Source organism: Cladophialophora bantiana (assembly GCF_000835475.1).
Source record: "Cladophialophora bantiana CBS 173.52 unplaced genomic scaffold supercont1.5, whole genome shotgun sequence".
Lineage (NCBI taxonomy): Eukaryota > Fungi > Ascomycota > Eurotiomycetes > Chaetothyriales > Herpotrichiellaceae > Cladophialophora > Cladophialophora bantiana.
In genome coordinates, this window is record NW_015971579.1 from 188,650 (window position 1) to 214,807 (window position 26,158).

Here is a 26,158-nt window from a genome sequence, read left to right on the forward strand (position 1 = left end):
GAGGCTGAACATCAGGCAGAGCGCATCTAAATTAAGCCAATCACGGGTCGGACTCAAGACAACACATCTGTCTTGGATTTCCGTCGCTATCATTCAGCATATCATCGATGCCCAGACGGATTGATGAATATAATATGATATAGTATAATATAACCACAATGCCAACCTCTCTATCTTCCTTTCTGATACCTACAATCAAGCGATTACTTCAGAGTGCCAAAGCATCCATAGTCTCCCTCCGAAGTAGGGGGACAGATAATGGGATTCATTCTCAACCTCAATCTCAGCCTCGTCAGAGTAGGTTCATCACCAGACGCGAATCCGATTTGTATTAATGCGACATCCTCCTAGTCGAAGACTATCCACTCGGCTATCCTCGACTCGCCGCATTCTTTTCCAGTAATCCAAGCTTCAGCGTTACCCGTCGTTTTCGAACCTTGCACGCCCGCATCATTCTCCTTCAGCAAGCCCGGCTCGCTGATCTGGAGGCTCAATTAACCAGAGAGGACGAAACTGAAGAGATAAGGCTCTATCTCAGCTCGCACAAGCAGGACGGCAACGAGCGGAGGTTGGCGATCATCGAGGAGGCCAGAAAAGGGCTTCAGGAGTACGGTTCGCGTCCCTCATAGTCTACTCGTTGTAAACCAATTACTCGTCCACCTTTTACTCATGAGGAGAACAGAAGCAGCTATATCTAGCTATCGAAAAATGTCTATGATGCCGACTCCGACAGCCCTCAACTTGCAAAGCACAGTTAACTGGATGCACAACAACAAGCCTGTTGTGAGGCCCGAAGCCGGCGTATTTGATGACACGGATGATCTGGTTGCTTTGGAGATGAACGAGGACCGTGGCCCCTGTGATGAGACGGTTGAGTGGCTGCTCCAAAAGTGCCTCCCTTCGAAGCTCACAAATCTGGTAAGCTGGAATCTCGCCCGCTCTGTCCGCTGGAGCCATGATTTTCCAAGCATTCAGATTTTATCCGTATATCTCTCATGCGGTTGGCTGACAATCCGATCATCAGGTCTTCGCCTCAAAGGTAAGTGTTCCTCGCGACCGTGACCCTATATTTGCCTTTTCTAACTTAGTAACCGGCTCCAAACAACAGTCTACACGCAACCATAGTAGAGACACCTACACTCACCTCGACTCTCCTACCCGTGTGGAACAGTTCTCGCGTCTCATCACTACGCTAGCCGTTGTGATCTTGCTGTTCTTGCCCATGATACTCTTGTACAATCTCCAGACCGACCGTTCGCGTTTTCTCTGTATCCTCTTTTCCGTCATGATGTTTACGTCTGTGTTGGCGATCTTCACCAAGGCGCGGAAGGCAGAAATCTTTGCGGCTGCTGCTGCGTAAGTCTGTTCCTTTTTCCTCTTCCTCGCCACTGTGAATCATCTATTCAGGACCGGACTTTCTGACAGACTGGACATAGATATGGTGCCGTTCTGGTCGTTTATGTTGCCCCTCTGCCATAGACAGCATTGCTCTCATGCCATTGCCATGGAAGAAACTGTGACTACCCTGATGCTCTGAGAGACATCTTTTTCAAAACAATGTTGCTATTGCGGTGATCATTACAACCGTCACTCAGACTATTCGTTTCCGTGTCGGCTAAGATTAGTATTAAAGTATGACGGGAGAAAGAGCTGAGCTTTAAACAAATGTTCAGGAACCAGATGCTGCCAGAGGTACGAATTTCTCAAGTGTTTCAAAAATCATGAAATGGTTTCAACATTGACGGTCATCACCTTGTTCATCAGTCCTCGTTGTCTGAGGCACGCTCGCGGTAACTCGGTGAAACGCTTTCCACATTCCAGTGGATGGCGTTCAACCGGTCTGATCATAGTCGTCATAATTATAGTAATATATTAAAGAAGCGCACTTCCTTCTGCAATCGACCATAGGATGAGGAAAATAGGGCTTCCCGTCCGCTCAGCCGTACTCAACCCTCATGCCGGTTGGTTAGTACTGAGGTGGGTGACCACTTGGGAATCCTGACTGTTGATTGTTTTTGCTGCAAAAGATTTTTATGGTTCTGCTTATTGAATGACTGTGAGTGAAAAATTAGATTTCTGCAGGAAACTAGGTACGGATGAGCGAATGAAATAGCATCTAGTCTCGTTGAATATAGGTGACTTAGAGGTGGGAGGATTTTGGGTTAAATTGGGGCTACACTTCAAAAAATGGAGTAATTTAAGCCCCATGTTCAGATATCCCATGCGTAGCCGGCTTTGCTGAGGAATTTCTTGGTATTTGTCCCATACCCTTGTTCATAGATTTTTTTGGCCTCGAGAGCAACATTGTACTCTGTTTATCAGTTCAAATGCGTGATTTCTATAGAGGTGGATATACTAGAGCCTATGGCACTCCTGCTTAATACAGATAGACATTGTAGTGTAACAAGGCAAAGTGGCTATGCTGTGCTGGAAATGGGGGAATAGCAGGAAGGCGATTTGGCTAGCCACATTTTAGGATAAAAATGGGCTAGTATCCTGGCTGTGGATGGGAGGTTTTAAGGCAGAATGAAGCAACAGTGAATTCAGAAATCAAGAAGAGACCATCAAAACAGTGGCACTATGCGTAGAAGGATCAAGGTTGTGTCAGGAGGTAATCGTTGCCAACGTGCTTGACAGATCACAATGCTGGCGGTGTGGCATTCTTTACAGTTTGAGCAGAGTACCGAGTATTTTATGGTTTCTGATATCGCCTACCGATTCCTGAGTGCGTCCCCTGTCTTTTCTTACCTCTCAACGCGGCCGCCGTGCTGGGCACCCATTTCTCCAGCCACTGCGTCCCTATGGGGGGTGTTGATGGTGGTGTTGTTTTGCCAGCGCCGACCAGAAAGGCATTCTCGATTACCGACCTGCAGGACTGACCTCTGTGCGTTGTTGCATGTGCATGCCAAACTCGAAAGTGCTCTGTTACAATAAGATTATCGACTAATATTATCTTATTCTTAACTTACTTAATAGATAAAGAGAGAAAGTTATTAGAGTCTCGTCTCACTCGAATCAGGTGGAAGATGACCCTCCATCTTTCTTAAGTGTTGAGTCGTTGTCAATAGGACTAAGTGAGGAGAATAAGGCATTTAGTGACTAGCTATTTACCACGTGGCGTGGATTCTAATAGTTTCCCTCCGCGTTATGCTAAATATGGGGGCAATTCTTGACCGTTACTACTGCTCGACAATGATATCACGCCCATAACATCATCACGCCCACTCGACTGACTCGTTCTGATAAGGCGTTGCGACGACGAGGTGGCTTGCTTCCGATAGATGACCTGTATCGGTAGCTTCAGAGTCGCTTTTGAATGCCATCGTCCGGATCCGCTAATTTCTATCGAGATGCTGTATCTCTTCGAAAGGAAAGGGAATGAAAATGTTGGAGGCAATGCTGGCGAACTCCTTATTGAGAGCCATATTGGGTAAGTTGCGGTCCAGTCTCTGGAGTTTGGGTCAGCTGAATTCGCCCGTTTCCAGCCCGACCAAATCATCTTCAATTGATGGCTCGCGGCGGTGTTTGTTATGAATCCCATTGACGACAGCCTTGAAAGTTGTCGTATTGTAGGAGCTGCGTCTTGCATATGCATGCACACAAAGGTTGACGACTGCAATTTCCACTTGATTACTACCTCGAAATCATTTGGTTCATAACCTTCACATGGTTCCTGCGTTGTTTGCAGCATGACATGAAGCACGATTTTCGTATTTGCACAGCTGTCAGGTTCGCCGAAAACCAGAGCCTCTGGCTGGGTGGCTTCTATCGATATATATCCAATCTTTTGAACGAGGTTCTTCCGCACTACAATCTCCTGACGATTGCAGTACTCCTCACCAAAGTCTCTAAGGCATATCGGAGGGGATATCTCGCCGCAGTTGAAGATTCGAATCTTTCGTGAGTGTGAGACGAGCAAAACGTCGTCATGCCAGAGCTTGGTGTGCAATGCATAAGATACGGATGCGGTAGTCTTTGGTGCTGAGTTCTTCCAGGTCAGCGCTGCTGAAGATTTCTGTTCAAGTGACGATGGAAGTTGTTCATGATTGTCACATCTGTACAGACGGGACCTGTCGTCAGGAACTTCTAGAACCGTGAGGGGTATTTGGAAATTGCATATATTCATCGAACAAGGCGAGGATGCGCAAAGTTGTCTTTGAACTCCGTGTGTTTGGACGATATCCAGAATCCGCTCAAGTGTCAGCTTTAGAGGGAAACCCCAAACGAACAAGTACCTTTCGACAATATGTTACGTTTCTTGCATCAATGTGCTGACCAACATTGTCTGCCCAAACTATGGAGGTCTCAACGTGACCTAATTAGAGTCTTCAGTAAAATTAATACATCAAATTCACTTTGTGACTCACCAGTCAGCCGTATCTCGATAACTGCTTCCAACAGTGAGTCGACGTCCACCTCGGAGGTCAAGTACACAGTGCCCAAGATACCATCATCGGTTAGAAATGTGGGCGGCTCACTCAATGCGCGGCTCCCGGACCATGAAGGAAACACGATAGTCAGCAACATCCTATCAGTACCAGACACTCCTTGGACTATCGGGCACTGTCGGTGAGGTGGTGACTACTAGCCATTGATTTTTAAGCACCGGGAGTACGCTTTAATATACCCTTCTTGAGGGGCTAGATGGCCGTGTAAATATCTATCTCAATGACAAGACTAACAGCCGAGCCGTCACGATTGGAGAATCGAGGCAGAAGCGCATATGAGGACCATCCCCATGTTCAACTTGGCCCCGCATGCGATTCGGAACAACCTTCTAATATGGAGAGGGCAGACATAAACTCCGCAAGTGATGTAAATTCCTCCAAGTAGATGTCTGCCGACTGCAGGTAGGTAGACCAGTGAAGACAAATGCGCATTTCTCTAGATGATGGTATTTCAAAGGGTGCATTCGGACATCGTAGGATCTGAACAATGGCTAGCAATGGACTCTTGCGCAGCATTAACTTCCGTCCAATGCGCTCCGTAGATTGATAACCAACAAACTTAAAATTAGGCAGCTGAGGTAGCTCTATGTATGGACTCTATCGACCGATCCGCAGCGGGACGGGCCGAGTAAGTCCCCACTTCACTTATCCACCCTTTTTTGAGCTGCCTATATCAATCGTTCTTTGGCTATTCATGTCTTGAGAGTAATTCCAGTGTTGCCAATGGCCATAACCCACGTTGCCCATGCAATACCACTTCTTGTATATCTTACGTAGGTATTATAGCCTTCGGCTCTCATACTCTTTCCGGCATCCTTGTACGGCCTTCATGTCCTTGCCCAGTATCACTGAAGCCACTGGCAGAACCACGGATTTTCTAGACCTGGCTATACATTCACAGAAACACCACTCATTCGTCGGGTTTTTCTACTTTGATCTCGTAAGGGTGAAAAACTCCTTTTGCTCAACTCGCTCTCTTCTTTTTGAATCGGCAGCAATTCTCACCACATAAACATTCCTTGTCCAAGTAACTCCAATAATCATCGGAGTAGTCAACCGTAATCTCCTCGCCGGCGGAGATGCCTTTGGACACCAGCACGACCCGCTGCACACCAAGCCATACGAACCGTTCGTACTGCGAGTTCGGCTGGCAGGAGTGGTTCACAAAGCGGGTGTAGTTCCCTTGACGGCCTTGCCAGATCTGGTATATACCCGCTGGCCCAGACATTTGCATAACGTCGAGATCTCGTAGGCCTTTTGTAATAACACCGACAAACTCGCCGATCGCCGTCCCGCGATCGAATGGCTAGATTTAAATGTTAGCCCGAACAAGGAGATGTAGAAGAGAGAGATAAAAGTACACAGCAGGCAAGTAGACCATTGTTTCTTCCATTGTCAGTGCGAAAGATTTGAACTGGACATGGTTGGCGTGAACCGCTTCCAAAAAGAGTGGGAAAGCAGTCGCATTCATTCGTACTGGGGTCATTAGACTGTATCGAACTGCATTTCGCGCAAGAAAACCGTTTTGGTAACGTATGTTGGAATTTTTGAGTTTCCGTGCGTGGATCGATTGAGCCCCAGGCCTGCTCATCTATGATGCTATCCTCCAAGTGCTCGAAATTGAAGTCCGATGTCCACTGTAGATAGGTATCGGCCAGTGGGATAGGCGGATCGTCTTTTCCAACGACCCAGTCGCAGGGATGTCCAAAATATGTGCAAGTTGTTTGTTCTCCAACAACGGATAGCATTTGACGCCATTCCGGGTGAATAGTATCGGCAGCGACTTCGAATCGCAAACGGAGTCTCTTCAGGATTGTCATGTTTTTAGGGCAGAATCCTAGACGATACTTGCAAAAACGATAGAGGCCCATGCCGGCAAAGATCAGAGAAACCCAACCTCCGGCTTCTCGAATAATGTCGTAGCCGCGCCAAATAGCTCTAAGGATGTTCTGGTTAGTACTGTGTAGACATGAAGGATGGAGCAGTGGAGGGAAGCAACTAGGGTAAGATGGTAGTATCAGCCCCCACACTGCCTCTTTTTTTCTAACATTTTATTCCGCAGCTCCTTCTGAGTCCATCCAAAGTCCTTGCTTGCGGCTGCAAGAGCGTGCATGCGAGCCTTGGAAATTGATTGGTTGGGATTTTCCGCCATAAGCTTTTGCACTTGCTCGTCGTAGCATTGTATCCATCGAGCCTGTACAATGACTTCGAGCGATCTGCAGCAACGGCTTACTTGTGTGATTTGGCGACAACAGTGATTCATGGTCTGAAAAGCAACATCTCCACCGATGGCTAATGGGAAGGTAACTCCTACAGATGTTGACGACCCTGACTCATGAAGATTGTGCCATAGGTCAGCCTCAAGAAGGCCAATGTTAGCTTATCATCGGAAATCTTGGAGGATCAAAGATAATATAAAGTGGCGGAAGTTCCAACAATATGAAAAGAAGAAACCATAAAGCGTTTGAGTTTTGCGTTGAATGAGGACATATATCTTACGTGATCTGGTGGGTTTAAGTGCACAGAACCGTGTATCTGCTTCCAAATACCGACGACAAGTCGTTCGAACGGAGTGTGCTCCTGCTGGGGCGTGATGGCTTGCACATTTCGCTTCGAAAATTGGCGAACGTTGCTCGTCAGGCGGCGTGATGAACCCTTGTCGAGCGAGGAATCTCGGGTAGTAGGCGCAGACTTGGCCAACCTCAGACCGCCGACCATTCTTCGGCGTTTGAGGTGGCGAGCGCTACGTTCCGGAGAGCCATCATCGGAAACGCCGCCTGGAAGCTGGGGGTTCTGTTCGTTACAATTCGACTGTTGGCGTCCAGCATTTCCTGCTCCTTCTCCACTATCAGGTCCTCTTGAAAGTGAGGGCAGTTCAATAGTCGCCTAAGCCGAACGAGCGGTTAGCTCAACGAGACTACAAAGGCGATCAGGGGACTCACCAGCGTAACTCTTTGTGTCTCCCTTTGTGCACTCTGTGGAATGCCACTGTGTGCATAGTCGAGGCAAGCCTCAAGACGTATGCGAGATGTGCCGCCACTCGCTTGCGACGAAGACAGTGCATCGTTCACTGCCTTTTCAAGAGGAGTCCGTATCTCCGTTAAGATCTGTTCATAGAGGGACGAATTTGAAGCCATTCGGGGTCAATCTCTTACTCTCTTTACAGAGTAACTAGGGAAAAGACGTCGAAAGAGAATGGATAGTAACATGAGACTGGATATGTACATATTTGTTCATACCTCGATACCTACGTATTGCGAGGAGTGATCCCCTTCATTAAGTTTAGTGGCTTGGCAGATGTTTAATGATGTAATACCACAATAGTTTCTGCATCATTTTTTTCTGCCTGGGCAGAATTACTTCTGGCTTGGCCACATTCTCCTGTTCCATAGCCTCTGCCACCAAAGGTCTCAGTGAAGTTGTCTTCCTCTCGATAATGGAAGGCTGCCAATTCATTTGTCCATTCAGGATACCTCTAGAATCCGTGAGGTGACCTGAACCGCCCGTGTTTCTTTGGAAAAGCAGGCTCAGCTCGAGATTTATTCGTCACCAATGCTCGCTTTGCCCGCAGAGGAGAGAAGTAGTGAAGCAAAGGGCCCGCAATGTGCACTGTTGGCTTGGGACACTGGCGTCTAGAATGGCAAAATCTACCGGGCATCAACCCCCAATCACGGCCTCTACAGCCAAAGCGAAAACACGCAAAATGAGTCTACTGCAAATCCCCACCCAGAATTCCAACTTGCTTGGCCTTGCAGATCCCAATATCGGCGGGTACCCGACAGCTCTGGCTCTCTCCATATATATATATATATGTAAGGATTTCGAGCCCCTGTTTCCATTTACGCACAGAGAAATTGCAAGGACCCAGAATTCGATTGAAGTGGCCCAGACTCCCAAGCTCTCACAATGACCTGCGAGGGCCAGAATTATCGTGGAGTCCAAGGTGACCCGTACAAATGGCGGGACGACCAGGGATTCTTAAGCCGCTTCAAGCAACCTGGTAGAGGAATGTACCACGATGTCCGCCGACGACTTCCCTATTACTGGAGTGACTTCAGAGATGGGCTCGCTTATCGCGTCTTTGCTGGCACGGTCCGCATCTATTTTGTCAACTTACTGCCGGCGCTGGCGTTTCAACTTGACATGCAACACAACACGGGCGGGTTTTATGGAATCAACGAGGCTATCCTCTCTTCAGCGCTTGCTGCCGGCGTCTTCAGCTTATTCTCCTGCCAACCTCTAACCGTTGTCGGTGTTACCGGTCTCATCTCCTTGTTCAACTATACTATCTACGACATAGTCAAAATTTATGACGCCTCTCTATATCCACGCTTTATGGTTTGGGTTGGCATCTGGTCCGCGACTTTCCACTGGGCCGCCGCATTCCTTAATGTCTCGGACTATATGCGTACCGTCACTGACTTTTCTTCTCAAACGTTCGGCCTATACGTTGGCACAATATACGTTATCAAAGGTTGTGAAGAGCTAAGTGTCGGATTCGAAAATGGCCAGATCACGAACGGGTTCGCTTCGTCCCTTGTCGCAATACTCTACTTCCTCACGGTGTATTTACTAGAGCAAGTGGGACAAACAGCCTATACCCGCGGGTGGTTGCGTGCAATCCTCTCAGATTATGCATATCCATTAGCCACGATTTGGTGGACAGGCTTTACTCATTTCCCCGGAAATCTCTCCAAAGTCCGCTTTGAATATTTGCAAACTACCCGGTCGTTCTTTCCTACCGTCGAAAGGCCATGGGTTGTGGATTTCTGGACACTGCCGACTACCTGGATCTTTATTGCAGTCCCTTTCGGCTTCCTTATGACACTCCTCTTCTATTACGATCACAACGTCTCTTCTCTCACAGCCCAAGCACGCAATTTCCCTCTTACAAAGCCGGCTGGGTTCCATTGGGACTTTTTTCTTCTCGGCTGCACTTGCTTTGTTAGTGGCATCCTAAATATTCCGCTTCCCAATGGCCTTGTTCCACAGGCACCAGTTCATACCGATTCCGTCACATATTATGAGGATACGCCTTACATCATCGAGACAAGAGACGAATCGGAGCCGATAATAATTCGCAAGGAGACCGTGGCCCAAAAAGTGGCAGAGCAACGCGTTTCACATTTTGTGATGTGCCTTGCCCTCTTTGGGACCATGACTGGGCCTATTCTGACTGTCTTATCCCTGGTGCCTAGGGCAATCATGAGTGGAGTGTTCTTCACGGTCGGCATGGGCAGTATCCTAACGAATCCGATATTGACTCATAAACTGGCCTTTCTACTCCGTGATCCGACATTTCAACGTCCTTCAGACCCGCTGAATTCAGTACCACGCCGCCAAATTTGGCATTACCTCTCTTGGCAATTCCTAGGATTTTCTACCACCGTAGCCATTAGCCAGACAATTGGGGCTATTGCGTTTCCTATCTTGATTGTGGCCCTGATTCCACTTCGTTGGAAGATCCTTCCTCGTTTCTTCACTGCTCAAGAATTGGAAGCCATGGATTGTCTCACCGCAACCGGGGACGTCGTGTTGGTTTCCTTAGGAGGTAAACCAGAAATGCCAGAGACAAAGGCGGAGAAAATACGGCAATACTGCCCACGTAGTGACGCCGAGGCAGGAGTTGCAGGCCTTAGTGGTGGCATGATCAGAGAAGATGAAGGGGAGATTCGACGAAGGGAAGAACGCGAAAGGAATTCGCGCCTTCTTCGAGGTATCGGCTATGATGGTGGAGCCATCACAAGAAGGAGATCCAGTGTCGTCTCAAGAGAAGACTCTGAAAGCCGTCCAAGGCGCCATGCTGTCCGGTCCATGTCATCTCACAGATCACCAGCCCGCTCCCACAGACAAGAATCAAGTTCTTCAGCGGCCGAATTCGGCAGGGATAGCATATCCCTTGCGAGAACCAGACGCAATACGAGTGTTAGTGCGAAAGGCGATGACGCTTCTCGAGCTGATGCACTAAACGACTTCAATGAACTTCGCCGGACTCGCTCTCTGCCAAAAGAAGCTCTTGCTGGAGAAGACAACTCGATATGACAAGGTCTTTAATATTTGAGAAAGCAATACGAAGGGCTCTTGCTCTGGAAAAGAATCAGATGTGGAGTGTAGGGAGATGGGAGTGATGTTACAAGATCGGCAAGCCAAGGATTTTCGCACCTTTATAGCTGTTTAATCCGCCTCTATTTGTTCATGAAATGCAACATCATTCCTGTCATTTTGCAGTGTCTTGTAGCCTTCTGCGGTCTGCGTGATAGGCTCAGTTGTAACCCATAATGTCCTTGCTGTATTCACAATAGATAGTGCAGACAACCTCCTGTCATCTCAAGCTTCTTCGACTACCCCCCTTTGAGGCTCGCTGGCACCGAGACCCTTTTTGAGAAAAAGAAACGGAGACTTTCAACAAGTCCGAGCCGCAGTCCGAAGGAGGCCAGGGAACATGCTTTGCATCCCTGATATCACTGTTCTGCTCAACGTCATGGCATTAATATATGTAAGCCACATTGCAACAGAACGCTATTGTCAACGGTGCTAGAAAGCAAAGTCACAAGACGAATTATTTTAGAAGGCAGCGCGGACTGCGCGAACACCGTGAACAAGTGACCCGTGGACTGCAAGTGGGAAATCAATACACTTGATACCAAAGCAATGTTCACGACAGACAGAGCAATTTTGAAAGAATGACTTGAGCTAGTAATCACATAGAGGACTTGGAGAGTAGACAGAGTTGCCCTTCGATACCAAACCTTGAATTTCATCACAATCTGCGGGGCCCTTGCAACTCTCCTAGTCCCTATGGCTCCGAGTCTATCGCTTCCACATTGGCCATGAGACCCGCTTTGTTTCGATGACCAGAACCGTGTGAGGTACCGCCGGTACACGCAAGATTGTTCTCGTCTCTTCTTAATACAACCTGGATAGATATTTTCGATACCCCTTCAATTCCTTTTCCCCTCCTCCTACCACCACCGGTGTCTCCCATTCGGCATGCCGCATTTTTTTCAAACTGCTTCAGAATCACCTTTTGCATGGATTTGACGCCTGGGTTAGGCGGATTCATCAGCGTTCCGTTGACCGTGCGATATTCCCAAGGCAAATCTTTAGAAGATTCCCATAGTAGATCTGAACATCCATAGGCGTGATTGAGAAGGACGATCATAATGTATTGCCGTTCAAATCGATTGCCAGTGCCGATGTTGATGGGTTCCAAAATGTGCGAGAGCTTTGTTTCGCGAGGGCCGTAATCTGGGAGGCCCAGTCCAGCAAATGTGTCGGCATAATGCTCCGATACCTCCAAATTTTTCAAGTGGATCTTCCTCCGAATCTTCCCAGTTCCCGTCCAAAACTGGCTCATTGCTACCGGGATCCTAATCCTTTGTGATCTACGAAGGACAGCGGGTGCAGCCTATCTCTTGCGGCACGGCTCGATCACCATCCCAATCTAGTATACCCGTGATATTGCAGTCGCCGTCGATGAATATATTCTGATAGTTGTAGTCCCAGAAATCGATCTGAAAGCATTCTGGTCGTCGGAGATATGGTGGGATAGACTGCATGGCAAGCATTATGACCTCAAGACATCCTTTGGTCGAGAGCGCGGTCTCAGGAACACCCTCGAAAGTATCCGGATTGCGGCCTAGCCATTCGTCCAACATGTTGAAGGGACCACACTTATCCACATGGATGATGCCGTGCTCGATGTGTTCTTAGTCGGCCTCGATCACAGTGTGCAACGGGCCAATGTGAGACACAGTCTTCTCGTCGCTCAATCGTAGCGTGCCGATTTTGTCGAATCGTGGTGGGTGCAGTTTTGCCATGACATGTACCAGGTTTGTGAGGATATCAGTCGCTTTCTTCGGTGGCCTACTCCTTGCCGTGACATCGGCGGCAGATAGATTCACCACCAACAAAAGACATGAGGGCAAACGGTGCCTCAACTCTGTCGCAGGACGTTCCGAACCAGAAGACGTCAAGAACCGGCATGTCCAAAGTTCTTCGAATATATCTCAAAGTAGTATAGGCCGTGTTCAATTTGTCAATGTCCGCCTCTCGGACTCCTGTACCTCGAATCGGGACTCTGGCGACCCCATTAACGTTCTCATTGAACCCAATGACATAGACGAGGTTGTAGGAAGCATGGAAAGGGTCACCCGGCGGTATGTGGCACGTCAGGAAGCAGTAATAAAAGGTTCATGTTGGAATATTACCCAGGCAGCGACATCTTTGTGTTCCGGGACAAAGAATGCAAGTTGGCACCACAGCAAACACAATGCCTTTTCGCCGTCTGAAATGTAATATCTTGGAGGCAACCACCATATTCCCGGAAGCTATGTAGCGAACGCATAGCTTCCAAGAATAGCATATATTGACCAAGGGTTAGGATCTTTTCTCTTCTCCAGCATTTCAGTCACTAAACTAGCATTTCTTATGCCAGAGTCGGCAGAAAGGTGTTTCAACTGCTGGATGACCCACTCTCGAACTTTTGTCTCGGGACTTGCAAAAATAGCTGCCACGTAAAACGGAAAGAGGAGTGTGTAGCCATGTAGCTTTCGAACCGACGAAGAATGATTTGGCTTTTGCGTAAATTGCGGCCCTGCTGCGCAGATTTCTTTTGCCATGGTATCAATTATCACGGAAGCGAAGGCGATATTCAATACGTGAGGATGGACGCCAATACAGCTCGAGCTGATTTTCACATATGTCGCTCGTATGAGACTGTTCAGCAGGATTCGCATGATTCGGATAACGTTGCAGGTCTGCGCTGTAAAATAGTCTGGATAGACGTCGTAGTATTGCTCCAGAACGCCAGGAGAGCCCGTCGGGACCGAAATTCTGTGAGATATCCAAGATGGAGGCATGTTTCTGGCAAGGGAGCTGAACTCGCTGTCCAGTCTCTTTGCTTGCATAATGATCTCAGAAGGTGCGATAAGTCCTGTTTTTGCTGCCCCACGAAAGTTGGCATACTTCATCACTAACCCAGAGACCTGCCATTTGGGATCTTTCGGGTCGACATGAGGTTGTAAGTCGGAGCGGAGCTTAATCAATGCTGGTGGAACTGGAGAATCTGCTGCAACACAACTTATGAGCATATTCGTAAAGAGGCGAACTGATAGCCGCAGGCCGATGTAGGTTTCCAGCTGCTCTAGCCGACGGAGCTTGACAAGGGCCAGAGCACCCTTGACGTGACTCATCCATGATTCAGATGAGATGGGATTGCGGTTAGTTATCTTTTCAAATAGGTCGAGCAGAAGTACTGCCAACAAGGTTGAGTCACCCGCGAGAGACTCTGATGTACCCACGGCACTTTTGACCAGCGAAAGAGCAGACAAATACATTTCTCGGGCTGACTTGAAAGCCACTGGAGCGTCATACTGAAAGGAAAAGAAAGCTAAGCTCACAGCATCAACACTGGCTGCTAAGTGCTTGTCCAATGGCGATTGTCGACCGATTCGTTCTAGCACATCATATGTTTTGGCGAACCCAACGACGTAATGAGAGAAGAAGGCCGCCCTTGCTTTGTCAATAAGGGGGATGCAGATACTCATTGCGATTGGCGTCGAAGGTATACCTTGGGCTTTGCGCATGATTGTCTGGCTCTCGTCTCGGATTCTCAATTGATCAGGATCGCGGTAGCCAGAGCACGTTAGACCAGCTCTCACGCATTGACCGCAAGCACCTTTGTGCAGATCGCACTTGTAACCTGTTAGCTACGTGATCTCAGTTCACTACACGCAAGGGGTCCTACGCGAAGTTTCCTCCGTCTGCAATGAGCGCATGCTCGAGATGGCTTTCCGGTGTACACCATGATCTAATAGGGAAAGAGTTTCGGTGTTGTCTTTGATCTGGCCTTTTCTCCATGCTCTCAACAGTGTCGAGAGATGGAAATGCCTCTGGTACTCGAACAGGAGTGTCGGGTTTAGTCGGTGAGTCGTTCTTGGGGTCAGATAATATCTCCACTAGAGCCTATTCCACAAACGGTAGGTGTTCCGGTGATGTCATTTGCGGCCTAATGTTGTTCCGCCATCATCTTCTCGCTTTGGTCTGCATCTGCTTTACATGCTCCCTGGGTCATTCAAGCCGTTGAACGCAACGACACTTCAATTTTGGAATAGCGAAATGCCTTGAAGTCTTCTGACTGCCGTAGTTAAACCAGCTCCACACGCCAAAACCTAATCTTGGCAATTGCTTTTATCTCCGTCTTCCTGCAGGAGACACGGCACTTCGAACAATTGGTAGAGTGTTGTTCAGCATACAACCTCTCACCAATGTCGCTGCTCGGAACTTTGTGCTAGGGAGAACAGTTGACCCATATAAACCTGAGGAGTCCGTCATGAATGGAAATCTTAGAGCATTCCACTCTTATTAAAGCACCTCAGCACAAAATTAAGTTCCTCTTTGGACAATATAAGTATATTCACAAGCCTCAGGTCGGAGCTGCTATGACTTTCGCATACAAGCAAGTCCTCCTCGTCGGGGCGACGGCCGGAATTGGTGCTGCGATGGCAGACCGCCTCGTTCAGCAAGGTACCAAGGTCATCGCTGTCGGACGTAGACAGGAGCGACTCGATTTGTTCGTCCAAAAGCACGGCAAGCGTAAGGCTGGCGCCATGAGATTTGACATCCGAGAACGGGAAAACATGGACAAGTTTGTGCGGGACGTCACAGAAGCCTATCCAGACTTGGATTGTGTCTTTCTAAACGCGGGAGTTCAGAGCCCCATCGACTTATCCCATCCAGAAAAGGTCGACCTGGCAGCGTTTCACTCGGAGGTGGCAACTAATTTCTCATCTCTGGTGGATCTTAGCATCAAGCTCCTACCATTCTTGATGAACAAGAGAAAGGAGACCAGTCTAATATTGTGAGCGTCCCAAACGAACAGTGAGATCATGCCAGCTAATATAGGTAGCACCGGGTCAAACCTAGCACTCGTTCCCGCCTCCACCTTACCGGCGTACTCAGTCTCTAAAGCCGCACTAAACGCCTTTTTGCTGTGTCTCCGCGACCAACTGCGGAACTCTTCAGTCAAGGTTATCGAATTATCTCCGCCTCCCGTACAGAGTAGGTATTTGTTTGCGTCCCTCTAGCGGCATGGCTGACAACTGGAAGCCGAACTTCATGACTACCTGGGCGCTGAAAGAGGGCGAGCACTAGGCATGCCAATTGACGAATTCACGCAGGCAGCCTATGAGGGGCTTGCCTCAGGAAGCGATCAAATTGTGATTGGATCGCCCGGACCAGCAGAGATCTTCAATGACATTGTCGAAAAGCGGAGGATGCTTTTTCAGAATCTGGCGAAGAGGCTGAGGGGAGATACTTGAAGCCAGAACAAACTATGGCTTGTATGAGGTCCCCCGCAATGGGGAGATGATCTGGTCTTTGTTCCATACAGCATTCTCCGCTCTAGTCGGTTCGTTATACTTCAGATACAAGCTCACCAGTCCTGGCTGTGTTGCCGAGACGAAAGAAATGCCTTTGTCACAACTCCTAATTCTCTTTAGGCCCCTATTTATATTGTTAGAAAACATTTCTCAATCGTGGATCGTCTCGTTCGGTCATTTCTTTGTAGAGAGTCTGATGTGTCGTCAAGCCATGCGACCATGGTCCTGTTCTTCCTTTTCCAATCCTCCCCAATGGCACAATCTTCGGAATTTCACTTCCATCCAATCCACCATTATCGACACAAATTCCTGTTTCCTGGAGAACCAGGCATTTCTAACTCTTACTACACTCTTGCAATTCTAAATTCTAATCCCGCATCAAAAATGTCCACACTTGGATGCCGATCTTGGGGGGGGGGGGGACATCGCTGCATCAGGGGATGCACCTCGCGCTCGACTAGCGTACGTGTCCGAAAAGGGCACTAAGATTTGTGTGAGTTCTGCGGTGCCCATGGTGAAATCACGCATGCCTGCACTAGCTGCGGCATCAAAGGTGAAGAAAATAGGTCCTGTAAACCTGTCAAAGTCGAGCTCGCGAAGCATGAAATAGCTGCTACTAAGAGATAAGAAAAGAAGACAGGCAAGGAATCCAGCTTGACCGAGCAAGCCATCTTGAGGAGGGCTTTCACGAGGAAGAAGTGGTAAGTCCTTTTCACCACATGCTTCTCCACCGGGGGCCAGGAGCGTCTGTTGACAAGTTAGAGTTGGAGGCAAGTTGCCCAAATTTCCTAGGATATCTGACGTATTTGAAACTGTTTCAATAGTGCAATTTTTGAAGTATTTTTTCCAACTTTAGCAAGGTCGTCTCGTATGCGGATATAGCAAAACTGGACGAGGCTATTGAAGAGGGAGGATCGAAGGCGAGGTGGGATGCGATTTCGCGAAGGTTGCTGAAGGGCAAGTGTGACGGCGTACTCTCAGCCATCTCTTTTATCTTGGCTACTGGATTCCCGTTGAATGAATTTGTCAAGACTTTGATGCAGTGACTCTTCTCCCTTATGGTCAATTCTTCACCAGATTTGATTCTCGAGTATTCCCAAGCAGCCATGCTTAGCTTATTCAGCCCGAATAAGGAAGTAGTTGTTCATCTCCACTACGTCCACAGGCCTAGGTTAGTTCGTCGGAGGTTCGTAAGAAAATCCAGGAGGAGTGCCACAGTTGACGCGTATTGCTTCGAATCAAATTCTAGGCAAGATGAAGGGCGATGAAATGATCCAAGTATTGAAAAGTCGGCGAGGCTGCCCCTGAAGAGTGGGGGCTTTGCTCCACTACCCAGTAGCCGCTGGATCACCCCGCGAAAATCTTGGCATGTTTGTTGTTTTTCGCTGTTTGCCTTGTTGGCCTTTACCCAAGTCCAACATAGCCCTTATGCCGCGACTGACTAGGTTACGTCTAACAAGTACTTCCTTCTACATGCGAGGCCCCTCGTTCCCTCTCCAGAGACTTGTCCGTAGGATCTCCCAGCTTACCTCACAACTCTACAATCTCTCTCCTTCCGCTGCGAACATGGATCCGTCGCTTCGTTCGCACTATCTTGCAGACAATCCTCCCACCGTCGTCAGATTGGAGATCGCCCCCCACTTCGCTGCTCTGTCGCCCAAACAGAAGCGATATGCTCATCACCTGAGTCGTGCTTCTTTCCACGGCACTCGAGTAACGCTTGCACAAGTGTCGCCGGAATCCCCCGTCATCTATGATCTCATACTTGCCCTGCATCGCGCTTGCAATGGCGATTACAAGAAACTCTCTACCGATACCTCGGTATCGTCCTCCGACGTCACGCTATGGCTCGAGTACGCCGCCCAATTCTTAGGAAATCTAGGCAATTACAAGGGATTTGGGGACTCTAAATTCATACCGAGAATTTCACCGGAAGACCTGAAGAAGCTCTGTGACGTTAACAATGAATGCAAAAGTCTCCATGAAAAAGCCACAAAGACGGGAGGAGGGATGTACGAGACCAGAGATGCTGCTCTTATGCACCTCGGATATCCCGAAGCGGGCCATATGACGGCATATTACCCGGATTCACCAACCATAACAAAAGAGGAAATTTCTATTGTGGGGGATGTGCTCGAAGAGAAGAGACTGCTGATAGAGAACACCAGACTGCGGAAGCTGGATTCTGGGGATTTTGAGTTGCTCATTGCGTCTGGGGTCTCAAACCCGCCTGCATCAGAGCGTGATCTTGGCGACATCTCATCAATTGACTTGACAGGGAAGCTTGCTGGCAAAAAGTTACATCTCCGTTTCGGCGATTATCAAGAAGAGATGGCCAAGATCGCCCTCGAAATCAAGAAAGCAAGAAAAGATGCTGCCAATGAGGTTGAGGAAAAGATGCTTGACGAGTATGCCAGGTCGTTTGAAACTGGCAGCATTCAAGGATTTGTGGAATCGCAGCGTTACTGGATCAAAGACAAAAAGCCCATGGTCGAGACTGACATAGGATTCGTCGAGACTTATCGGGACCCTCAAGGTGTTCGTGGTGAATGGGAAGGTTTCGTTGCTATGGTGAACCAAGAAAGGACACGTGCTTTTGGCAAGCTTGTCGATGCAGCACCAAGCATGATTCCGAAGCTGCCGTGGAGCAAGGAATTCGAGAAAGACAAGTTCTTGAGCCCGGATTTTACTTCTTTGGAGGTCCTGAGCTTCGCTGGTAGCGGGATACCGGCAGGCATCAACATTCCGAACTATGATTTCATCAGGCAGAACGAGGGTTTCAAGAATGTGAGCCTTGGAAACGTCCTTAGCGCCAAAGCTCCCAATGAGCCGATCCCGTTCATCCGAAAAGAAGACGACCAGCTCTTCCGTAAATACCGTGACCCTGCTTTCGAAGTCCAGGTCGGAATTCACGAGCTTCTAGGTCACGGTTGCGGCAAGTTACTCCAGGAAACGGCTGTTGGCGAGTACAATTTCGACATCAAGCATCCGCCCATTAGCCCCATCACCAAGAAGCCAATCACCTCATACTACAAGCCCGGTCAAACCTGGTCCAGCGTCTTTGGGTCGATTGCTTCGTCGTACGAAGAGTGCCGCGCCGAATGCGTTGCCATGGCTCTCTCCTGCGACTTTGGGATTCTCGAAATATTTGGATTCGGTGATGGCAAGGAAGACATCGGTAATGAAGCTGGAGACGTCCTGTACGCCGCGTATCTCCAAATGGCACGTGCCGGAGTGGCGGCATTAGAATTTTGGGACCCAAAGTCTCGGAAATGGGGCCAAGCCCACATGCAAGCTCGCTTCTCCATCCTCCGTACGTTCATGGATGGTGGCGAAAATTTCTGTGAGCTCAAATCTCCGAACGGTGACATAAGGAACCCGGACGACCTCGAAATCCATCTTGATCGAGGCAAAATCCTTTCTCACGGACGACCTGCAGTCGAAGCCTATTTGCAGAAACTACACATCTACAAGTCAACCGCTGATTTTGAAGCTGGAAAGAAGCTGTACGACGAGGTCACTAATGTGGACGAATGGTGGGCAGAGAAAGCGAGACCTATCGTGCTGAAAAAGAAAATACCCCGTAAAGTGTTTGTGCAGGCTAATACTGTGCTGGATGAAAACAGTGGGGACGTAAAGCTGGTAGAATACGAGCCTACGATAGAGGGGATGATTCAGAGTTACGTCGAACGGAATGTCTAAGAGATTAGCATCGTCAAAATATGATGCAGCCACATATGGGAAACAACAACGAGATACACGGCGACGAGACGGACATGGTATCGAAGTAGAGCAGTACAGGACGAAGAAATCAACACAATGTTACATGTCAATGAGAGCATCAACAAGGTAGATCACATACGAACGAAAACATGAATACCATACAGTACCTCTCTCGCCGAATGGCCATCTTCCAGGGCACATCTTTTTGCATGTTCTGATTTCCTTTAGCCTGGCTCTTGGATAGGGCCATGCATACCCTCCCTGTTCCTTTATGTCTTTGAAAGCCTTCACTTCGCACAACTCGATGCCGAGCATACCATAGCCGGTTTGGTGGCCATTTGTGGTAAAGAAAACAGACTAGCTAGAGCGCAGCAGCATTGAGCATCTTGACTGTCCCTTATAGAGGGCCCTGAATCGATACGATCAAATTTTTTTTGCCTATTCATTCATTCAGTGTCACATTCTGAGACATCAAGGTGCTTTCGATGGCAGTTTGCCATAGCTGGAGCTGGTTATTTGGGCGGATTTTCTTTGCATCTAACAATTTATTCCAAGGACTTCTGCGGTCGGTCGTATCCTTCGGCCCAGGATTCCCTGTTGAGAATTTGGTAAATTTGCATAGGCAAGTTGGTGAGTGCACCTCCTGAGCCTGTGATTTGTTGCTATTCAGCCACGGTACTCTGACCTGTCGTTAATTTTGACCTCTCGAAATTCTGGACTGTTTCAAAGCCTTCTCACCCTGTCGGCTCTTGTGTAGCCCGTGGTTTCTGCCCAGCGATTACATGGGCAGTTGCCTGTCCCTGACTGGCTTAATGGAAGGGGCTCGGACAAGCCATGAGCGTATTCTATACTTGACCAGGAGCCTCAAAACCCGGATCGAAGCTTAGACTTATCCCCCGACATGTGCCGATGAGAAGTTCTTCGTTGTCAGTGATTTCTCCTAAGCGGTCATTATGCAGGAAAGCTTTCGGAGAATGCCACAAGATGAGTTCCTTCAGATCGAACTCGTGAGAAATTGCTCGTTGATCTCTATGCAGGCTGAGTTTGTCTCCGCTGGTGCGGCGTGCAGTCATTCGGGGCAAGCATTCATTACCAAAAGGCTGAATGCCAACGCTCGCGGAGGGTTTGCCTCTAACGGCACAGATGCAGTTCACGAGTCAAGCCGCAAAAGACAAGTGTATTCGTACATGTTCTTAACGTTGTATGTGAGCCATCGAGTGCCGACCGTGGCGAGTGAATGTCGGAGTCAAGAAGCTGCGCAGAATGCTATGATCGCGTTGGTCGGGAAAGCTGGCCAGTAAAAGGAGGAACGTATATTTTGACCAATTCCCTGAACGCGCCGGCTTTGTGCGATGCCTTCTTCAGGTATCACTATTTGGCAATAGTATCAATATCTGAAGCGACATCTTGCCGCAGTGCCCAGACCTATCCAACCTATCCAATCCGGCCCATTTGAATTACCCGAGAGCAAAAATCCTAATTGCCATTTACGCTTTGATCCTAGAGGGCGAGCGAAGGCAACTTTAGCCTGAGCTCCTCAGAGTGTTTGGCTGAGCATCACTGAGCGCTCCCTGGGCAAACACACCGTGGGCCTAATCTGGCCCCTTGCGATCGGTTACGCCGAGTTCTTGCCTCTCGGCTAGGTATCTTTTTTGGACGGACGTCAGGGAACCTGGCCGATTCCCTGCTCTTCGTTGCGAACAGGCCTGAGGAGGAACCAGGAAAGGCCACGATGGCTAAAATGGGAAGGTATGCTGAAGCACGTGTAAGGCATGTACCTAGCGAGCTGGTTGTCTCAGTTCTCAGACCCATCGGCTCAGCTACCTTTTTATGGGCAGGGCTTATAAAACACCGTTGCGAGAGGGTTCTGAGCTCCAATACTTATTATTGGGGTAGAAATGAATTCGCGACCTTATGAAATTCGCGAACAGCCTGCAAATAGTTTAACGTTCACTACTTTTCTTTAAATAACTATTTAACTATTAGTCTATTGTAACAGAGCACTTCAGGGTTTGGCATGCACGTGCAACAACGAACAAAGGCCTGCTCCAGTAGGTCGGAAATCGAGAACGCGTTTCTGGTGTTGACGCAGACAAGTCGACACCACCACCAACACCACCCCCAGAGAGGCAGCAGCTAGGGCAGCGAGCGCCTAGCACGGCAACGACATTGAGAAGTAGGAAAGGGCCGGCAAAACACTCAGGAATAGGTAGACGACATCAAAAACATTCAATACTCTGTCAAACTGTGAAAAATAGCACACTGCCAGCAGCTCTCCTTCCTAATATTCCCCCTTCCCCCTCATACCATCCCAGCACAGCCACTTTGCCATATTACAATATCAACTTCGATCCTTTCCTAGACAGGACACTCACCTTTACCAGTGCGATAACGAGGATGCCATAATGCTCTCAGTCTGGGTTGGCAGTCTGTGCTATACCGAGCAGCTTGTTTGACTCATCGCGTCAAAATCACCGCGACATAACGTTATGCATGGCATCGTGATCTTCGCCACTGACCCAAACCGCAGATCTGTCCCTACTGCTTCTCGACTTCTAATTTACAAGAAATGGCAGTTAAACTGCGAACTGATCGCTTATGACTATATTTGCGCCAATACTAAACTTCTAGGTCTCTTCAAGATCGAGGTTGTTGATCGACAGCACATTACCCGCGGTTCATCATGACGAAAAGAAGCTACCGCCGCGAAGTCGATCCCCAGGTTTCCTCAAGTGACACAGACGACAAATCTCAGAAGATAGAGCAAGAACCAGTCCTCTGCCAAAAATGCAACGTTCCGTTTCAAGGGAATGAAGAGGGTGCTCTGAACGGGATCGATGATACTTCTATACTTGTCAACTGGGACGGTCCTGAAGACCCGTATAACCCCAAGAACATGTCTACTGTGCGAAAATGGTGTATTGTCCTCGTCACCGGTCTGATGACATTCTGTGTCACCTTTGCCAGCAGCGTCTTCGCGACCACTTATTCCGCAACGGCTGCCGAGTTCGGAGTTGCGGAGGATGTCATGATCCTAGGGTTATCACTATACGTGCTGGGATTTGCTTTCGGTATTCCTCCCCTTAGGCAAACACTAAGGCTGTGGTTCAATGAAAGGCTAAGTAACCAACAGGTCCGCTAGTATGGGGTCCGCTGTCAGAGATATATGGCCGCAAAGCTCCCCTTTTTGCAGGAATGGCCACCTTTGCCATCTTCCAGATTCCTGTAGCGGTAGCACACGATCTCCAAACTCTATTCGTCTGCCGCTTCTTCGGCGGCGTGTTCGGGTCTGCACCTGTCGCCATCCTCGGAGGCATGTACGTCGACTTCATGGAGCCGATCAGCCTTGGTGTCGCTGCAGCAGTCTTTGCCGGCGCGGCTTTCCTGGGCCCTGCTGCTGGTCCTATTATGGGGAGTTTCATCACGCAGTCCTCTCTCAGCTGGCGATGGACAATATGGATCACGCTTCTGATGACTGTGGCCTTTGGACTCCCGACCGCCGTCATCACACCCGAGACGTTCGAACCGGTTCTTCTCCGCAGGCGGGCTAAGGAGAGACGCTATGTGACCAGGAACTGGGCCTTGCATGCAAAGGCTGAAGAATATCCGCTTGACTTCAGGACTCTCCTGAACAAATACTTGACCAAGCCTCTGCATATGATAGCACTCGAGCCTATTGTGAGTTCTCAACTGTCATTCTCCGCCCTGGCCGAGCAAACTACTTATGGGGTGCCTCAGCTTATTGTCGTGACAATATACATGGCTTTGGTCTATGGAATTCTTTTATTGACCTTTGAGGCATATCCGATATCCTTCGGGGTCAGAAGAGGTTGGTCTCCTACGGTTGGAAGCCTGCCTTTCATATGTATCTTCGCTGGCGTGGTAGGTGGGTGCCTCGCTATTGCCGCTTTCACCAAGACTTGGTACGCGAGACGGATTTCCGACACAGCTAGGCAGCCCACGCCTGAGGATCGGCTGCCGCCCATGATTGCGGGATCTTTCGTCCTTCCAATCGGTGAGATGAGTTGGCGCTCTTATCCCTAACGTTGACAGCGAGGGATAACTAATCGCGAAAGTCTTTAGGTCTATTCTGGTTCGCTTGGACATCGGACCCGTCAATATCTTGGGTAGCACAGGTTCTTTCCGGCCTCTTCATTGGGGCCGGAATCATCTTGATCTTCATGACCGGTGTCGTATACCTGATCGACGTCTACGCTAGGAACGCTAACAGCGCTCTCGCCGTCAACACCTTCATCCGCTTCGTCGTCGCGGCATCCTTCCCTCATTTCACCTCCAGCATGTACATGTCGATGGGCGTTGATTGGGCCACTACCCTTCTCGGCATTATATGCATTGTGCTGATACCGTTTCCCTTGCTATTTTGGAGGTGCGGCGGGAAGATCAGAAGCTGGAGTCGTTTTGCATTCAATCCTGAAGGATGAAAGATCTGGCTTTCCTTCACTTCGAACGACTATACCCAGCGCACAGGGTTCGTTTAGTGGGATATGCTGTACAGGGGAAATGAGACGATTAATACTAAAAGATGTGGGATCTAATAACTCTGCTATCCAGTCCCTTCTGTGTTTCTGGCGCCAGAGATTTCTCCTAGTACCAGAGGTAAGATCTGTATTGATACCAGTGATGAAATCGTGAGGGTGGGGTCTGGAGAGTGGGCGGAATTAAGAACTGTACTAAAAGGCTGCATCATATTGAACTCGCACATGTCTCTATACCTGACCACGAAGCCTGGAAGCTGCTCATAGCATAGTTGTTGATGGAGATTAGAGTGACAGGCATTTCGCATGCGTAGCATCCCGGGAGGTATGAACTCGGACCTCGCAACCCGCGGACAAGGGAAAGCCGACCTCGGCCAACCCCGAAGGTTTTATCACGGCGACAACTGTCACAAGGAGAAGGACGAGCAGGGAGACAACTGAAAAACGTCTTCCTCCAATATAGGGTTCTCCAGTTCCCCGGGATACGGGTAGAAGAGACCTAACGACGCTTTTCGTCCTCCATGTGTTGATAGTGACACTATTCGATGTTATACTTGGCATCCTGACCCCATCCCTCCTAGCAAACAAACGACAGCGGAAACTGCCATGGCGCCCTTGAAAGTCCTTATCATTGGCGGAGGGATTTCAGGTCCTGCTCTCGCCTACTGGCTGTCACGAATCGGCGCCAACATCACCCTCATCGAGCGCTCTCCCCAAATGCGAGCTACGGGCCAACAGGTGGATATTCGCGCCCGCGGCGTGCCCATGATGAAGAAGATGGGCATCGAGGACGCCGTGCGAGCCGCGTCCGTCCACGAACCAGGCACGCAACTCATTGACGTACACGGTCGAACCAAGGCATTCTTCCCGGCCACCCAGAACGGTTCCGGGAGGCAGAGTTTCACGTCCGAATATGAGATTCTGCGCGGCGATCTGGTTCGGATCCTGTACGGACTCACCGAGGGACGGCAAAACGTGAAACACCTGTTCAGTACTACCGTCGACAGTTTCACGCAGGATGAAGAGAGCAATCCCAACGGCAAGGTCCACGTGAGCTTCCGAGATGGTCGCAAGGAGGACTTTGATCTTGTCATCGGCACCGATGGATCCGGTTCGAGAACACGAAAGATAATGCTCGGTCCCGAGGCATCAGACCCGCGGTATCCTCTTGGTGGTCATATTGGGTATTTCAGCGTCCCATCGAAGGCGGGAGACTCGGACTGGGCGACGTTCTGCCATTTGCCCGGCCGAGTGGCCCGCATCGTTGGGACGAGAAAGGACCGCCCAGGTCTGACTCGCGTGTACATGCTTATGCATGGCAGAGACGCCGGGCTCGAGGCGGCATATCAATCTGGGAGGACAACGGAGCTCAGGAAGGCATGGGCCGATCTGTACCAGGGAGGTGGATGGGAGTGTGATCGATTCACGGACGCATTGCGACATTCCCCAGAGGCAGATGACTTTTACTGCACACCGTTCGAGGAGGTCCGACTTCCCAAGGGGTCCTGGTCGAAAGGTCGAGTGGTGCTGGTCGGCGACTCGGCGCACTGCCAGACGGCTGGCGGTCTCGGGAGTACGTGGGGTCTCGTAGGGTCGTATATCCTGGCAGGGGAGATTGTGACCCAGTACGAGAAAGACAAGTCATTGCCGACAGCAGCTGTGGTGCAGGCGGCGCAAACATACGAAGAAAAGTTCCGGCCCATAGCCACGTCGACACACGGCGGTACCGAGAGAGTTGGATTTCTGCTCTTCCCCAGATCGAGACCCGGGATCTGGCTTCTTCATTTGTTCGCAAAATTGGCGGCGCACCTCCGACTTGATGAGAGGGTCGGTATGTTCGGTGGTGAGACGTTGAAATGGCAGGTCCCAGAGTATCCTGCTTTAAAAACTGCACGCATTCCAGTCTGAAGCAAAACCTTACCTGACTTGCTTGGTTAGCGAGTAAATAGGCGGAATGCTGCGCGTGTATATTATCAATCTCCTCTCTATCCGATACCCATTTGTCTCTAAAATAGACATGAAATTCTGCTCTGGACATTCCACCAAAAACTCAAGGAAGCTTTGGCCGATTTTTGTGAGTCGAAGGCTGCGGTCCTCGGCTGGATTGTCC

The 26,158-nt window shown here is 49.2% G+C and overlaps 10 protein-coding genes and 1 non-coding gene across 11 annotated transcripts; 7 read left to right on the forward strand and 4 right to left on the reverse strand.

The window, feature by feature from the left end:
- Nucleotides 1-708: 708 nt before the first annotated feature.
- Nucleotides 709-1,360, forward strand: Z519_03656 (uncharacterized protein; the record flags this gene model as incomplete). Its single annotated transcript, XM_016761405.1, has 3 exons — nt 709-918; nt 1,025-1,039; nt 1,109-1,360. The coding sequence occupies 3 exons, from the start codon at nt 709-711 to the stop codon at nt 1,358-1,360; spliced, it is 477 nt and encodes a 158-aa protein (XP_016621743.1).
- A 538-nt stretch (nt 1,361-1,898) lies between these two features.
- Nucleotides 1,899-2,014, forward strand: Z519_03657. The gene has a single exon (XR_001677169.1). It is a non-coding gene; the product is annotated as a 5S ribosomal RNA (ribosomal RNA).
- Nucleotides 2,015-5,412: 3,398 nt separating this feature from the next.
- On the reverse strand, nt 5,413-7,585 carry Z519_03658 (uncharacterized protein; the record flags this gene model as incomplete). The annotated part of the gene is made up of 5 exons (XM_016761406.1): nt 5,413-5,754; nt 5,810-6,386; nt 6,497-6,776; nt 6,998-7,334; nt 7,391-7,585. 5 exons carry the CDS (start codon nt 7,583-7,585, stop codon nt 5,413-5,415), a joined length of 1,731 nt encoding a protein of 576 aa, XP_016621744.1.
- A 769-nt stretch (nt 7,586-8,354) lies between these two features.
- On the forward strand, nt 8,355-10,490 carry Z519_03659 (uncharacterized protein; the record flags this gene model as incomplete). The annotated part of the gene is made up of 1 exon (XM_016761407.1): nt 8,355-10,490. One exon carries the CDS (start codon nt 8,355-8,357, stop codon nt 10,488-10,490), a length of 2,136 nt encoding a protein of 711 aa, XP_016621745.1.
- A 754-nt stretch (nt 10,491-11,244) lies between these two features.
- Nucleotides 11,245-11,805, reverse strand: Z519_03660 (uncharacterized protein; the record flags this gene model as incomplete). Its single annotated transcript, XM_016761408.1, has 1 exon — nt 11,245-11,805. The coding sequence occupies one exon, from the start codon at nt 11,803-11,805 to the stop codon at nt 11,245-11,247; it is 561 nt and encodes a 186-aa protein (XP_016621746.1).
- A 28-nt stretch (nt 11,806-11,833) lies between these two features.
- On the reverse strand, nt 11,834-12,106 carry Z519_03661 (uncharacterized protein; the record flags this gene model as incomplete). Its single annotated transcript, XM_016761409.1, has 1 exon — nt 11,834-12,106. One exon carries the CDS (start codon nt 12,104-12,106, stop codon nt 11,834-11,836), a length of 273 nt encoding a protein of 90 aa, XP_016621747.1.
- Nucleotides 12,107-12,778: 672 nt separating this feature from the next.
- On the reverse strand, nt 12,779-14,256 carry Z519_03662 (uncharacterized protein; the record flags this gene model as incomplete). The annotated part of the gene is made up of 2 exons (XM_016761410.1): nt 12,779-14,143; nt 14,197-14,256. The coding sequence occupies 2 exons, from the start codon at nt 14,254-14,256 to the stop codon at nt 12,779-12,781; spliced, it is 1,425 nt and encodes a 474-aa protein (XP_016621748.1).
- A 634-nt stretch (nt 14,257-14,890) lies between these two features.
- Nucleotides 14,891-15,769, forward strand: Z519_03663 (uncharacterized protein; the record flags this gene model as incomplete). The annotated part of the gene is made up of 3 exons (XM_016761411.1): nt 14,891-15,309; nt 15,358-15,509; nt 15,558-15,769. 3 exons carry the CDS (start codon nt 14,891-14,893, stop codon nt 15,767-15,769), a joined length of 783 nt encoding a protein of 260 aa, XP_016621749.1.
- Nucleotides 15,770-17,395: 1,626 nt separating this feature from the next.
- On the forward strand, nt 17,396-19,531 carry Z519_03664 (uncharacterized protein; the record flags this gene model as incomplete). Its single annotated transcript, XM_016761412.1, has 1 exon — nt 17,396-19,531. The coding sequence occupies one exon, from the start codon at nt 17,396-17,398 to the stop codon at nt 19,529-19,531; it is 2,136 nt and encodes a 711-aa protein (XP_016621750.1).
- A 2,704-nt stretch (nt 19,532-22,235) lies between these two features.
- On the forward strand, nt 22,236-23,994 carry Z519_03665 (uncharacterized protein; the record flags this gene model as incomplete). Its single annotated transcript, XM_016761413.1, has 4 exons — nt 22,236-22,623; nt 22,686-23,230; nt 23,291-23,567; nt 23,636-23,994. The coding sequence occupies 4 exons, from the start codon at nt 22,236-22,238 to the stop codon at nt 23,992-23,994; spliced, it is 1,569 nt and encodes a 522-aa protein (XP_016621751.1).
- A 660-nt stretch (nt 23,995-24,654) lies between these two features.
- On the forward strand, nt 24,655-25,956 carry Z519_03666 (uncharacterized protein; the record flags this gene model as incomplete). The annotated part of the gene is made up of 1 exon (XM_016761414.1): nt 24,655-25,956. One exon carries the CDS (start codon nt 24,655-24,657, stop codon nt 25,954-25,956), a length of 1,302 nt encoding a protein of 433 aa, XP_016621752.1.
- Between the last annotated feature and the right edge of the window lie 202 nt (nt 25,957-26,158).